The sequence below is a fragment of the Podarcis erhardii genome (genome assembly GCF_964252035.2).
Source record: "Podarcis erhardii genome assembly, chromosome: 4".
NCBI classification, from domain to species: Eukaryota; Metazoa; Chordata; class Lepidosauria; order Squamata; family Lacertidae; genus Podarcis; species Podarcis erhardii.
In genome coordinates, this window is record NC_138508.1 from 17,079,594 (window position 1) to 17,095,170 (window position 15,577).

The 15,577-nt window shown below is 45.3% G+C and overlaps 1 protein-coding gene across 1 annotated transcript in view; it reads left to right on the plus strand.

Moving 5' to 3' along the window:
• FAT3 (FAT atypical cadherin 3) overlaps positions 1 to 15,577 on the plus strand; it is a 450,350-nt gene that overhangs the window by 103,287 nt on the left and 331,486 nt on the right. The window contains 1 exon segment of the mRNA XM_081860894.1: positions 9,042 to 12,350. Coding sequence (XP_081717020.1) covers positions 9,059 to 12,350 — 3,292 coding nt within the window. The 5' untranslated portion in view covers positions 9,042 to 9,058.

Consider the following 15,577-nt stretch of genomic DNA (forward strand, 5'->3'; position numbering starts at 1 on the left):
AAAAGCAATTGTGGATGTGATGCAAAAGAATTTTTTTGAAGGGGATATGCACATTTGAGCCCATGCAGCATATTCTGAAAAGGCAAGATGTTTGTTGTTGTTTAGTCGTTTAGTCGTGTCCGACTCTTTGCGACCCCATGGACCAGAGCACGCCAGGCACTACTGTCTTCCACTGCCTCCCGCAGTTTGGTCAAACTCATGCTGGTAGCTTCGAGAACACTGTCCAACCATCTCGTCCTCTGTCGTCCCCTTCTCCTTGTGCCCTCCATCTTTCCCAACATCAGGGTCTTTTCCAGGAAGTCTTCTCTTCTCATGAGGTGGCCAAAGTACTGGAGCCTCAGCTTCACGATCTGTCCTTCCAGTGAGCACTCAGGGCTGATTTCCTTAAGAAAAGAGAGGTTTGATCTTCTTGCAGTCCATGGGACTCTCAAGAGTCTCCTGCAGCACCATAATTCAAAAGCATCAATTCTTCGGCGATCAGCCCTCTTTATGGTCCAGCTCTCACTTCCATACATCACTATTGGGAAAACCATAGCTTTAACTATATGGACCTTTGTTGGCAAGGTGATGCCTCTGCTTTTTAAGATGCCATCTAGGAGCAGGAACCGGCAAGCCACTCCAGTATCCCTGCCAAGAAAACTCCATGGACAAAGACAACAGGCATATAAAAGACAAGATAGCAGCAAAAAATTACTGGTGTCTCTTTATTTACATGTTACATACGTAGCTCACAGGGCCGTGCATTTGGCAGTCTAGTTAGGACGGATAGGAATATGCTCAGAATGCACTCAGCCTTTGGAAAAGAAAAGAGCAAAAGAATACGCTGTGGATTTAGGACACATGGAGATTTAGGACATATGGAGTCCCTGTCACTTTTGTGGGCACATCACATTGTATTGAGTTATTTAGACTTCAGCGTTTGACAAGGACTTAAAATTCTACAGCTTGCTTGCATTCTGTCACCAGACTCTGTCGGGCAGTCGAGTGAAGTACCCAAGTGCTCACTTTGACGTTTTAAATTATTGATTTGAAGACCCTGGTCTCTGAACTTAAAAAGGCCACTTTTTGAATGTTAACGAGTATGATTAGGAAATAGTATCCTAGAGTCTTAGAGCTGGAACGATCTGAAGTTTCATCTAGTCGAAGTCAGACTCAATACATTAACCCCCGTCTCTTGAGGATATGAATGCATTAGGAATCTTTTTATGAGCAACAGTTGGAAAAAATGTCTTTCTGCCCTTGAAGATAGGAAGCGCTCTCTCTCTCTCTCTCTCTCTCTCTCTCTCTCTCTCACACACACACACACACACAGAGAGAGAGAGAGAGAGAGAGAGATACAGACAGACGCACACACAGAGAAAGTATAATAATAATAATAATAATAATAATAATAATAATAATAATAATAATTTATTTATACCCCGCCCATCTGGCTGAGTTTCCCCAGCCACTCTGGGCGGCTCCCAATCAAGGGTTAAAAACAGTGCAGCATTAAATATTAAAAACTTCCCTGAACAGGGCTGCCTTCAGATGTCTTTTAAAGATAGGATAGCTGCTTATTTCCTTCAAATCTGAAGGGAGGGCGTTCCACAGGGTGGGCGCCACTACCGAGAAGGCCCTCTGTCTGGTTCCCTGTAGCCTCACTTCTCGCAATGAGGGAACCACCAGAAGGTCCTTGGCGCTGGATCTCAGGGTCCGGGCTGAACGATGGGGGTGGAGGCGCTCCTTCAGGTATACAGGACCAAGGCCATTTAGGGCTTTAAAGGTCAGCACCAACACTTTGAATTGTGCTCAGAAACGTACTGGGAGCCAATGCAGATCTCTCAGGACCGGTGTTATGTGGTCCCGGCGGCCAGTCTAGCTGCCACATTCTGGATTAATTGCAGTTTCCGGGTCACCTTCAAAGGTAGCCCCACGTAGAGCGCATTGCAGTAGTCCAAGCGCAAGATAACTAGCGTATGCCCCACTCTGGTGAGACAGTCTGCGGGCAAGTAGGGTCTTAGCCTGCGTACCAGATGGAGCTGGTAGACAGCCGCCCTGGACACAGAATTAACCTGTGCCTCCATGGACAGCTGTGAGTCCAAAATGACTCCCAGGCTGCACACCTGGTCCTTCAGGGGCACAGTTACCCCATTCAGGACCAGGGAATCCCCCACAACCGCCTGCCCCCTGTCCCCCCAAAACAATACTTCTGTCTTGTCAGGATTCAACCTCAATCTGTTAGCCGCCATCCATCCTCCAACTGCCTCCAACTGTATTGTCTATCACAGGGGTGGGGAACCTGTTGCTGATGGTCTCCTTGATAAATCTGGGAGTTATCTCACTATATCTGAAGGGCGGCTGGTTCCCCATGAATGAGCCTGATACATGGGTGTGTGTATTTTTGGTAGACAAATTTGATATTTGGACTCTCTGTTGAGCTGCAGCTGAACCAAAGTTAGATTGAGTGTCTATGGACAAGTTACTGTTTCTCAGGCTAATGTTATTGTACTGTGGATGGCGAAGAGGAGCTCTGTGTGTGTTTCTTTCTACTCCTTGTAGAATGGGTGGATGCATAGGTACTTTAAAAAAAACCCTCCAAAACAAATACAGTTCCCTCTGGAATACCTGAGCAGAGGCTGATCCACCTGCTAATGCCAAGAGCATTTATGGGATTTACACAACATGCTTGGAGCTATGGCTGTTTGTGTGGAAATGAAAGGACTTAGAGAAGGAAGGAAAAATAGCCCCTAGTAGCCTTCTCTAAGAGCTTGTGCAAATGTTTACACAGTGTTTTAATAGGACTTCCCATGCTTCTGCTTGTGAAAGAGATTGCACCAATAAGCAGCACATTCGGATTTAGCTCCACTTTATTCACATGTTTCTGTTATATATAAGGGTCTGGTGACTTCTGTTTCAGTGTATCTGAAGAAGTGTGCATGCACACGAAAGCTCATACCAAGAACTAACTTTGTTGGTCTCTAAGGTGCTACTGGAAGGAATTTTTTTTATTTTATTTTTATTTTTATTTTATTATGTTTCTGTATTGTAACCCTTCGTCTAACCTTCTTCTACGTGTGGAAGGCCATCTTTTGAGCTAGCCTAGTTGACTCAGTTGACATAATGGCAGACTATGGTTTGTCCCTTCAGAAACGAGCAGTGGCACATCTTAAACTCACATGTACCCGTGTACTCCTTTGTGAGTAGCAGAAGGAGATAAGAAATTTCTCCTCCTAGTTTATCTCAAGCCATACTGTGTTTTGGGGCCCCAACTTGGGGGGGAAGAACAATGGTTTGTGCAATCCATTGTTCACTGTATAGGGATGAATAGGCAGATGGGTGTACCTTAGATCTCAAATGGAGTCCTTTCTAGAAGTCAGTTCAACTTCTGGCAAGGTTCGAAAACCAAGGCACAGCTTCTGATTGGCTGCAGGAGCTTCCTGCACTCAATCAGAAGCCACGGAAGCAGCGTTGGACGTTCGGGTTCCAAAGAACATTCGCAAACTGGAACACTCCCGGGTTTGCGACATTCAGGAGCCAAAACGTTCGAGTCGCGAGACGTTTGAGAACCAAAGTACGACTGTGCTGCAAAGTAAAAAGGGAAGCTTCTGATCTCTGCTTGCATGCTGAGAGAGGGAAGGTGACGAAGAAGCACGTAGATCTGAGGCTCCCCATTCCTTCTTAATATCAAACCGTGGGCTGTCACTGCATCCTAATTGAGGAAACGTATCTGAGTAGGTGGTCCTTTTCAGAATGTGAAGATTGGCTTATATTGTCCTTTCATGTAGTGTCATTGATGACCGCCCCCCCTTTTTCTTGCCTGCCTGCATTTCTTGTAACCGTTGGTGAAGTTACACGCCGCTGATATACCGAGGCAAGGAAATAGCTCTAAATTTCATCAGTATGGTAATGATGTATTTGTCTTGGACTTGGAAAATTTGCATTTACAAGGTGAATGGCTTCAGAGCTTTCTTAGCACTGCGAGAGACTAGTATCTGTTGTCAAAGGGTGCTGTTCGCCTAACTAAAGTCACCTTGACTGGTGCTATGCATATTTGGAGCATGACTTCCATTTTTAATTAACACTGTTGCACAAACGAGAGCTCATGCCCACCCACTCCTTTTAATGAAACCCGCGCCGTTCTAAGTAGTTTCCTGCTTGGATGTTTTAAAACCGCGCACAAGTAATCACACCCTTAATCTCCCACTTGAAACCATAATATTTAGTTGAGCGGGTTTTCTTCTTCTTCCCGAAATCAGAAATGTTTACGAAGTGATTTTTGTCCATTCACATTCTGCTCCTTTGTAATGGGCTGCGTGTTATCACATTACATTTCCGGCCTTCTAAACATGGCATGGCTCTTTAAAACAAATACCCAACAAGAAAGAGCCTGCAGAAAACATATGTTCTTCTTGTTCCCTTGAAGAATCCTGTTTGCCTGGCTGAACAGTTGAGAACTCAGATCTTCTCATGCCAGAGGTCCGTTTAGGAACAGTTTCTATCATCTAAACCTTGAAAACAAGGTTTCGATTAGGTGTAGTGAAGCTGGTTCTGCTCAGATGCTATTGGACGCCCATCAGCACAGCCAGCATGCCAAGTGGTCAGGGATGCTGGGAGTTACAGTCTACCAAAATCTGAAGGGCACCATATTGGATATCCCCAATCCCAACTATGTTTCCAAGGCCTAGCCCTTTGGCTACTATAAGAATGGAAGCCTGTGATCTGACTGGGGTGCCAACTTGAATAAAATATTGGGGGGGGGGAGGTAAACCTTGCCCTCAATATTTTATTCAAGTTGGTACCCCAGTCAGATGGACCATGGACACCATTTGAATGGCAATGCCCATCAACTTTTGGGGGCCTAGCCCCCTCAAATATTTTAGGGGGGGCAAAGGGACCTCGGCCCTTGGGAGTTGGCGTCTGTAGACCTGGTGCTTCTGTTCGTGGCTGAGGCCAGGAACATCCATTGTATTTGCCACCAAGATGGTAGGGAAAAAAATGTCCTCTGTGTAGCTGATGGCCCAAGGTCCACCATAATGGTAGGAACAAATTTACCACTGCCCCATTGTGAATCTCCAGCTCCGTGGTCCATGTCTCTTGGCAGCTGCAGAGGAGGTTAACTAATGCCAATCTCCCCCTGATCTCTTTCCTTTATAGCAAAAAGGAGAAGGGACCATAGGCTGGTTGTTTTTGGTGACATCCCAGAATCACATGTTACTTGTCATCAAGTCAGTGATGGTGGGAACAAAGTGGATTTGCCCCCCTGTACACTGCTTAGCTGGTGAGCAGTTTCTCTGTATAATTCCAATAATGAGCTAGTCTCTGGCATGCTGTGCTCTTTTCTCTTGGCTGGGCTTATTGTTTTTGCCACTGCTATTGATTTTGCTATTTTTATTTTTTGCATATTTGTGTACGTTTTCAGTGTTCTGAAATTTACTAGGCTGCCGTGGGAATTTTATTGAAGGGTTGGGTATGAATCCCCAAAATAAAGAAATGCAGTTTTAAAAAAATGCTCCTCTGTGAACGTTAGGGATGTAGAAAGGCAGCAATTTCCCTTCCGATCTGTATTCATTACTGTCAGCGCTGTTTTTATCCTACTGTTTCAGTTCGGTTTCTGCCAAATATTTGTCTCACTGTCGCTATTTAATGTGAGTTATACAGGTTTCCCCAGAGGGTAGGACCTTAAACAAGATTCAAATTTCAAGAAAGAGGATTTTGGCTTAATGGAAGGAAGAACTTGATAATGACATGAGCAGCTAGACCAGGAGGAACCAATGTGTTGCCCTCCATAAGTTGCTGCAATCCAGCTTCAGCTTCAGCCGGCATGACTAGGGATGATTGGGGTTGTAGTCCAACAGCAATTGGAGACTACCATGTTGGCTGCCCTGCTGGTCAATAATCACACAGTTCAAAGATGGAGCTAACTCTTCATCAGCAAAAACTGATTGCTCCACAGACTTGACTGATTCTCAGGCCTAATGAACAGAGCAGCTCATTCCCAGTGGTCTTCCTCCATGAAAATTAGTTGCAGAGACTGAAAGTCCCCACCTCCTCACCAGGGCTTTCCCCAAGCATCTGAGACTTTGCCTGCGTGCAACCCTGCCTCCCCCACCCTTTTCATGCCTCTTCTGGTTCTGGGTTAAAAGCAGAGATAAGATCTTGTTGCAGCCAGAACGGGAGACACCCATGACTCTTCACTAGCCTGACTCATCTCTGTGTCTTGGCCTCCCTCATCCCCATCTTCTGCTTCAGCTTCACCTCTGATTCCAGACTTCTCTCTGCCACAGACTCTCCCAGCTCACTAAGTCCTGTTGCCTCTTCAGCTTCAGACACCTCCTCCCCTCAATCTTCTCCCACTTCATTGTCCTACCACCATGCCCTGGGCTGTGCCATCTTCCCTTGGTGGTTTCCCACCTGGTTCCTCCCACCATTCCTCTACATCCAACCAGTCCACGACACCCTGAGTGAGACAGTTCAACAGACTGTCCCAGAAGGAGGTGGACTTGCCTTCATTTTTGACGCTTTTTAGCAGGAGATGGATGACCACCTGTCAGAGATGTTGTAGCAGTAGATTTCCTGCCCTGTCAGGTGTTGAACTAGAGGACCTTTGAGGTCTGTTCTGCTCTATGATCCCCTGAATGCTTTCTTAGTGCCAGTCCAACCTGCCTGACAACATATCTATACTTGTCGCTTTCCCTGTTACCACCAGCGAAGAAGCCTTGAAAGCTGTGAGGTTCCTGGCTGCTCAGACTTGTCAGGGATCAATACAAGGTGGAAGAAAGGAGTAATGTATGAAAGTAAACAGTTTGAAAAAGCTGCATGTCTTGACGAAACACACAGGAGAGTTGATCAGGTATTATTGATTAATGCGCTTTGCAGTTGAATATAGACTGGGGTCGGAGCTAAGGTGCTTTGTGGGAGTGTTGTAACATCATTGCAATAAATCGATTTCCACTAGTATTTAAAAACCAGCAGCAGAGTTACAGAATTATACTCAGTTTGAAACAACTGTGGTCTGAAAATATTGCCATAAAAAATTGTGCGCAGCTCATAGAAATTTCCACTCTTATCAGAGGCAGCTTCCTCTCTTTTCTGTGCCCTGCTATTTTTGATGTTTTAAAGTCTCACTAAAATTATGGCCACTCCACTGCCAGTGTCATAGATGAGTGTTCATGGTGTATAGCAAACGATGGGTGTTTTCATAACTGAAGTCCATTAGCTTGTTTCGTGGAACAAGATACAGTGGTGCCTCGCAAGACGAAATTAATCCGTTCCGTGAGGCTCTTCGTATAGCGGTTTTTTCGTCTTGCGAAGCAAGCCCATTGACAGCTTAGCGGATTAGCGCTATTAACTGTTTAGCGGCTTTTAGCGGATCAGCTGATAAGCGGCTTATCAGCGGATCAGCTGATAAGCGGCTTAGGGCTTAGGAAAAGGGGGGGAAAAGGGAAAAAACCCCGCAAGAACTCGCAAGACATTTTCGTCTTGCGAAGTAAGCCCATAGGGAAATTCGTTTTGCGAAGCACCTCCAAAACGGAAAACCCTTTCGTCTAGCGGGTTTTCCGTCTTGCAAGGCGTTCGTCTTGCGGGGCACCACTGTAACTGAGTGTCCGAGCTTCAGAGAAGCATCAGGAATCAGTAGGGAATAAGGTGCTTTTTGCCAAACAACCTAACCTGTGATTTGTTCTTTGTCCAGCGTATCCTTTATAAGTTGAGTAAGAAGAGCACGCTGTCTTGTTGAAATATTGGCTGTCGTTATTTATAGGCCAGAAAAAATATTTTCCTGAAATTAATAACATTAAAAAAAACCCACACAGTGGGATTACTTAAACAGGAGAATTTACCCTAGGGAAAAGTTTGGAATGGCAGCCTTTCGAAGTCACATTTAAATTTTTGGTAGGAAAAATGTCCCATCATTATGTGGGACAAATTATATAGCGAGGGAAGGTACATGGTCCGGGTCAGATCCAGGTTTGTGATCCCTCCCACCCACCAAGTTGTGTCTGATGCCCCCAACATTTGGTGATGCCCACCCACACCCCAGCAACAATGGGCTTACCAGTGCCATTAGGCAACAGTAGTGAGCTTCCCCTCATCCAAATTATCTTTAAATGCCTAGGAGGATTGCAGATAATTTAAAATGTTGGACAGCTTGCAGTTGATCTCTGATAAGTAGAAGCAACTGGGATGTGCAGGTGGGTGGGCCCAGTCTGTAGCAGGCATCAGCACTGGTGGACCCTCAGTAGATGCTTAAGCGTGATAGGTACTGACACCTCTCCTGTACATATATTTTAGGAAGGCCTGGGTCTGCAGTCCTATGCACTCTCTGTACATGACTGCAGTGCACTTTGCTTGTAGAGGCCAGGGCAGCTAGGAGCCAGGGTTACTGGGCAAGTTTTGGCACCACCACAACATTGCAGCAAGTTCAGCTCTTTGCTTTTCCCCATGTGAGTGAATGACAGTCCTTTGTGCATGCGAAAATAAAGGATGCGTTTTCAGTTGAATGTAGAACTTGACCCATGCTTTTGCTGGTCTCATTGGCTGGAGGAGATTCCCATATATCTCCCAGACTCCCCCCCCCCTTATTACAGCTTATTTATAGGTATCTATGGTTGGAGCTGAAGATCTCACTTATGCTAGAGTCGGGTTGAACAGGTTGTGACCCACCAAGATGTAAACCTATCATATATGCTCATTGAAAGTTGATCTGTGTTTGTGGTCAACCAGCTATTCTGCAACATGGGTTGTTCAGGTTTCTGTAGAACAGCGGTTCTCAACCTGTAGATCCCCAGATGTTGTTGGACTACAACTCCCATCATCCCTGAGCTCTGGCCTTGCTAAATAGGGGTGATGGGAGTTGTAGTTCAACAACATCTGGGGACCCACAGGTTGAGAAAGGCTGCTCTAGAATGTGATAGACTTCTTGGAGTGCGGGGCAGAATTTTGGGAGCTGAATTTTTTTTATATAAAAAAAATTACATAATCTATAAACACAGTTGAGTGATGGCAGCATGTGGAATATTTGTCTTCCACTAATCAATGCCTATCTTTTTCTTTTCTTAAAGGATGAAAGAATGATGTGATGGAGCGAAATATGGGCCATTGGTCAGGTCCTTTGGCCCCCACGCCTGGCCTAGTCTTCCTGCTTGTTCAGCTTTTGGCCAGCGCCTGCCATGGCCTTCAAGGGGCAATGCCATTTGGCTTCCACTTCACACATTCCATATACAACACCACAGTGTATGAGAACTCTGCGGCACGGACCTATCTTAACAGCCAAAGTAGAATGGGCATCACTATGGCGGACCTCTCTTGGGATATCAAATACAGGATAGTGTCTGGCGACGATGAAGGCTTTTTCAAGGCAGAGGAAGTTGTAATAGCTGATTTCTGTTTCCTTAGGATAAGGACTAAAGGTGGGAATTCTGCCATATTGAATCGAGAAATCCAGGACAACTATTTGCTGATAATAAAGGGCTCTGTCCGTGGAGAAGACTTGGAAGCATGGACAAAAGTGAACATCCAGGTTTTAGACATGAACGATTTGCGGCCTTTGTTTTCACCAACCACCTATTCCGTAACCATAGCAGAAAGCACTCCTCTTAGGACTAGCATTGCACAGGTTACAGCGACGGATGCTGATATTGGTTCCAATGGTGAATTCTATTACTACTTTAAAAATAAAGTCGACCTCTTCTCTGTCCATCCAACTAGTGGGGTCATCTCTTTAAGCGGCCGGCTAAACTACGATGAGAAAAACAGGTATGACCTTGAAGTTTTGGCTGTGGACCGTGGAATGAAACTCTATGGTAACAACGGAGTAAGTAGCACTGCCAAACTTTACATACATATTGAGCGCATAAATGAGCACGCCCCAACTATCAATGTCGTAACCCACATTCCCTTCCCTTCGGACAAGGAGCCTACATATGCTATTGTTAACGTGGATGACTTAGATGAAGGTGCCAACGGCGAGATAGAATCTCTTTCTATTGTTGCTGGAGATCCCTTGGAACATTTCCACTTGACTAAGGATGGCAGATGGATGAACGAGTACAAAATCAAAGAGAAAAAGCCCATTGATTGGGACCATTTCCCATATGGTTGCAATCTTACGCTCCAAGCAAAAGACAAAGGGTCCCCTCAAAAGTTTTCGGCTGTGAAACTGGTACATATTGCCAGTCCCAGTAGAGGAAGCAGCCCTGTAAAGTTCGAAAAGGAAACATATGATGTGGCCATCAGTGAATTCTCTCCTCCCGGAGTAGTCGTTGCTATAGTTAAGCTAACCCCAGAACTGCAGGGCGAAGGATATAAATTGTCTCCCAGCGAGGATGCAGAGTATTTTAAGATTAATCCCAGGACAGGTCTAATTACCACTGCACGCCCTTTAAAAATTGTTGACAAGGAGTTTTATGACTTAGAAGTAACGAACAAAGAAGGATACTTGAAAACACATGTTACTGTCAGGATAGAAGATGCCAATGACCACATCCCAGAGTTTACACAACCTTCGTACAGCTCCTATGTCAACGAAAGTGTCCCCGTGGGTACTAGCATTTTGTCAGTTTCTGCTTTTGATAAGGATCGAGGAGAAAACGGCTACATCACGTACAGCATTGCTAGTCTAAATTCGCTCCCCTTTTCCATCAACCAGTTTACTGGGGTTATTAGCACATCTGAAGAGCTGGATTTTGAGTCCTCCCCGGAGAGCTACAGGTTTATTGTTAGGGCCTCAGACTGGGGCTCGCCTTACCGCCACGAAAGTGAGGTGAATGTCACAATATACATAGGCAACGTAAACGATAACAAGCCATTGTTTGAAAAGGTGGCTTGTCAGGGAGTGATTTCATCAGATTTCCCTGTTGGCGGGCACATCACAGCAGTCTCTGCTATAGATATAGACGAGTTGGAGCTTGTGAAATACAAAATAATTTCGGGTAACGAGCTGGGATTTTTCTACCTAAATCCAGACTCGGGGGTTCTGCAGCTCAAAAAGTCCCTGTCTGGCTCCGGCGTGAAGAGCAACAACTTTGGACTTAGGATAACAGCAACCGACGGGGAGAATTTTGCCGATTCCATGTTCGTCAACATCTCTGTGGTTCACGGGAAAGTGTCTTCTAAAACCTTTAGCTGCCGAGAGACCAGAGTTGCTCAGAGGCTGGCGGAGAAGTTGCTGAAAAAGGCTAAAGCCAACGTGAAGCTAAATTCCGAAGACGGCTTCCTGGATTTCTATTCCGTGAACAGGCAGGCCCCACATTTTGACAAATCCTTTCCTTCTGACGTATCCGTCAGAGAGGACCTTCCCGTTGGGGCCACCATATTCCAAATCAAGGCCTATGATGCCGATTCCGGCTTTAACGGGAAAGTGCTGTACACCATATCAGATGGCAATACAGACAGCTGCTTTAACCTTGAAGTGGAGACAGGGCTGCTTAAGGTCCTTTTGCCCCTGGATCGCGAAAAAACAGAGCTATATCTCCTGAACATTACCATTTATGACTTAGGTAGCCCCCAGAAAGCCACGTGGAGATTACTTACTATAACCATAGAGGATGCAAATGACAACGCACCTCTATTTTTGCAGGAAGGCTACTCGGTTAATATTTTGGAAAGTACTGGTATTGGTGTGGAAATTATCCAGGTAGAGGCCAGAGATAGAGATTTGGGGCCCAACGGGGAGGTGACTTACTCCATATTGACAGACACGCAGCAATTTGTTATCAATAGCTCCACGGGAATAGTATACACGGGGGACCATTTAGACAGGGAATCGAAGGCAAATTATACATTAAAGATAGAGGCGAGAGACAGAGCAGAGAGTGGGCACCAGCAGTCTTCTGTCGTCCCTCTGAATGTTTTTTTGGATGACGTCAATGATTGTTCCCCAGCATTCATTCCCCCTAGCTATAGTGTGAAGGTCTTGGAAGATCTTCCAGTTGGTACCGTCATTGCTTGGCTTGAAACTCAAGATCCCGATCTTGGTCTTGGAGGACAAGTGCGCTATTCCTTGGTGAACGATTACAATGGGAGGTTTGAAATCGACAAAGCCAGTGGCGCTATCCGCCTAAGCAAAGAACTCGACTACGAGAAGCAACAGTTCTACAACCTAACCGTGAGGGCAAAGGATAAAGGCCGCCCGGTTTCCTTATCCTCGGTTTCCTTTGTGGAAGTCGAAGTCGTGGATGTGAACGAAAACCTCTACACCCCTTATTTTCCCGACTTTGCCGTCATTGGATCAGTAAAGGAAAACTCGCGCATCGGAACAAGCGTTTTGCAAGTGAGCGCGAAGGACGACGATACCGGCAGGGATGGCGAGATCCAGTACTCTATCCGAGATGGCAGTGGGCTTGGACGATTCAACGTAGATGAGGAAACGGGTAAGTGTTGCTGCAAACTAAACCAGAAGTATATTCTCTGTGATTATATCTAATATTAGGCATACTCAGAGGAGGCCCGTTGAAGCTCATTGACATGACTAACTTAACCCCGTTAATTTCAGTGGGTCTGCTCTTGAGTAGAACTAGGTTCTTCATATAACCATGCTCAATCTTAGCCAATGGATGTTAACCCTTCAGGGTGATGGAAGTGTGCACTGCTATCCACATTGGGTGGTGTAAATGGGAGCCACACCAGATGGTTCAATTTTTGATTCCCTTCACAAGGCAGATAAGCATCGGAACCCAAAACACTTGATAGTTCTCTTCCTGTCAAGTTAATCTAGAAACAGAAGCTTCTTTCGTGTGCACATTTGCTAGATCGGGGTCCTTCCAGACTTGTGTTTTACTGTGGGTATATTTTGCAACGTATTCTCGAAGCAGCTATAATTTGTTAGTGGTAGACTTGAGTTCTGAGGCGCTTCCTCAATGCTACCACATTATTGCTTTCTGGAGGGGCTACAGTGCTGCTGAAGTAGGACAAAAACAAACCAGAATGTTTGTGGTCTAAGAAGTTACAGGATTTCATTCAATAGAAAGTTGAAGAAGAATAAAAGTTACGGGATTTCTGTGGGATGTTATGAGATATGCACGGATTGGAAATGAAGCAGTGCGACCACCCCAAAATCCTCATGCACAAGCAACATTGAAAGTGGGATTGCATTTGACCATCCGAAGAGCATCATTGGGGAAAATAACGTATTTGCAATAAAAAGGCTATCTCAAGGGGCCTTGGTTCGGGCTTTAAAAATTAGGTGCTGGATATTAAGCTTTGGGCTCTGAATGAATGTGTTCTAGCTTTTCTTTAATTATTTCAGCAGCAATGAAATCCTATCTGTCGATCACCATAGCCATGAAAAAGAGTTAATCGCTCAGTTATATCTATCCCAGTGGAGACACAAAATCACATGCGTTCCTTTGCTGCTGCCCTCTTCTTATTGAAAAGCAAATGGTGGCCTATCGGTGACTCCATTACTGCCTGTGTATTATGTTGTGATAACTGTAAATTATGCAGGTCGTGGTGGCGTTGAGGCAGTCGGTGCACTCCTGACCCCATCAAAAACGTGAGACTCTGCCAAATGGGCTTTGGGATGGGTGGAGGAAACATTACTGGATGTCTTGTTCTCCATGTGTTTTGTTCAATGGAGTTGTTTGGCTTCTTTTAACAAAAAAGGGCAGTTCAGAAGGAACGTTAATTACTGTAGAAATAAGCTGTAGTAGGGTGAGCCGGCTTGATGTTTGAACTTCGTGCTTGTATCAGGTGTCCCTTTTTTATTATGCAAAATGCATTAAATGTACTCATTTTCCAGAGATGATTATGGGTCTGATGGCTTTCAGAGATTTAAATTACCCCCTCACTGCCATTATGGAACATTATCAAAACCGGGAGAAGGAAGGAGTGGAGGGATACAGCCATATGATAAAATTGCAGTTCAACAAGCTGGTTGTTTAAGTATCTAATAGCTGCTGGCGTTAATGGGACAGCTGTGACATTAGATTAAGTGAGGAAATTAGAAAGCATTAGTTTGCATTTTTTCAGAAATTTCATTAAGAGCTGCCTTTGCATTGAGCTTTGCCCCGAGATGAGCCGCGGATTGGCAGCGCAAACTCGCCACCTCCCCCCCTTCCTCTTGTCTGCTTCTTCTGTGCCAGTGAATAAAGAACCCTTAAAAGCTGGAGATCTATAGCAGGAATAAGGAAACTGTGACCTTCCAGATGTTGTTGGCCTGGATTTCACATCTGCCCTCAGCAACGTAGATGAAAGACAGCGATGGTGGGAGCAGGAGTGGCTGGCCTAGTGGGGCAGAGACAGAGCAGGAAGTCTCCCATCAGAAGGGATGAGACTGCAGTAAGGTTGTTGTTGTTTAGTCGTGTCTGAGTCTTCGTGACCCCATGGACCAGAGCACGCCAGGCACTCCTGTCTTCCACTGCCTCCCGCAGTTTGGTGAAATTAATGTTGGTAGCTTCGAGAACACTGTCCAGCCATCTTGTCCTCTGCCGTCTCCTTCTCCTTGTACCCTCCATCTTTCCCAACATTAGGGTCTTTTCCAGGGAGTCTTCTCTTCTCATGAGGTGGCCAAAGTATTGGAGCCTCAGCTTCACAATCTGTCCTTCCAGTGAGCACTCAGGGCTGATTTCCTTAAGAATGGAGAAGTTTGATCTTCTTGCAGTCCATGGGACTCTCAGGTAACGTAAGGTTGGGTCTGTGCAAATCCACGAGTGGACCTAATTCAGACAGTGCATCTACATAGGCCTGACCTTGCTGCCACCTATATGCAGTCATAGATTGGGCACAGAAACTGCTTGGGTTGCTCTGTTTGGCGGTATCTGTTGGGAGAGAGATGGGAAATGTGGCCCTTTTATTTCTCCTTGACCTCTCAGCTTTCAATAACCACCGACCACGGTATCCTTCTGGAACGAGTGTCCAAGTTAGAAGTGGACAGCACTGCTTTGCTTTGCGATGGTTTCAGTCCTAGTTGGATGGTCGTTTCCAGAGGGTGATGCTTGGGCAGTGCTGCTTGGCCATGTGGAGTCTTCAGTGTGGGGTTCCTTGGAGCATCTCCACCCCCACTGTTCAGCCCAGACACTGAGGTCCAGCGAGAAGTGAGGTTGCAGGGAACCAGGCAATGGGACTTCTCGGTAGTGGCGTCCGCCCTGTGGAATGCCCTCCCATCAGATGTCAAGGAAATAAACAACTATCTGACTTTTAGAAGGCAGCCCTGTTTAGGGAAGTTTTAATGTTTGATCTTTTATCACTATTGTTATTATTATTCTGTTGGGAACTCCCCAGAGTGGCTGGGAAAACCCAGCCAGATGGGCGGGTATAAATAATAAATTATTATTATAAATTATTATATTCAGTTAGATCTCCCCTGCTGTTTAGCATCTATATGAAACCATTGAGTGCAGGATAGCAACATAGTAGATTCCCCCAATTTAACAATCCTGCAAGTTTTTTCAGAAGTAAGAGTGGGATATAAATGCAATAATAAAAAAGAGAAAATAAACAAGTTTCCCTGCTGGGAATTTTCAAGAAGCAGGGAGCAAGCATACCAGCTCCCCAATAAATACACCGTAGCAGCCCTCTCTGCCCACTGAGTTGGATACCCACACTGTAATATACGCAGCACACTTGCTAATTTGGTTTCAAAGAACAGTCTTTATGTATA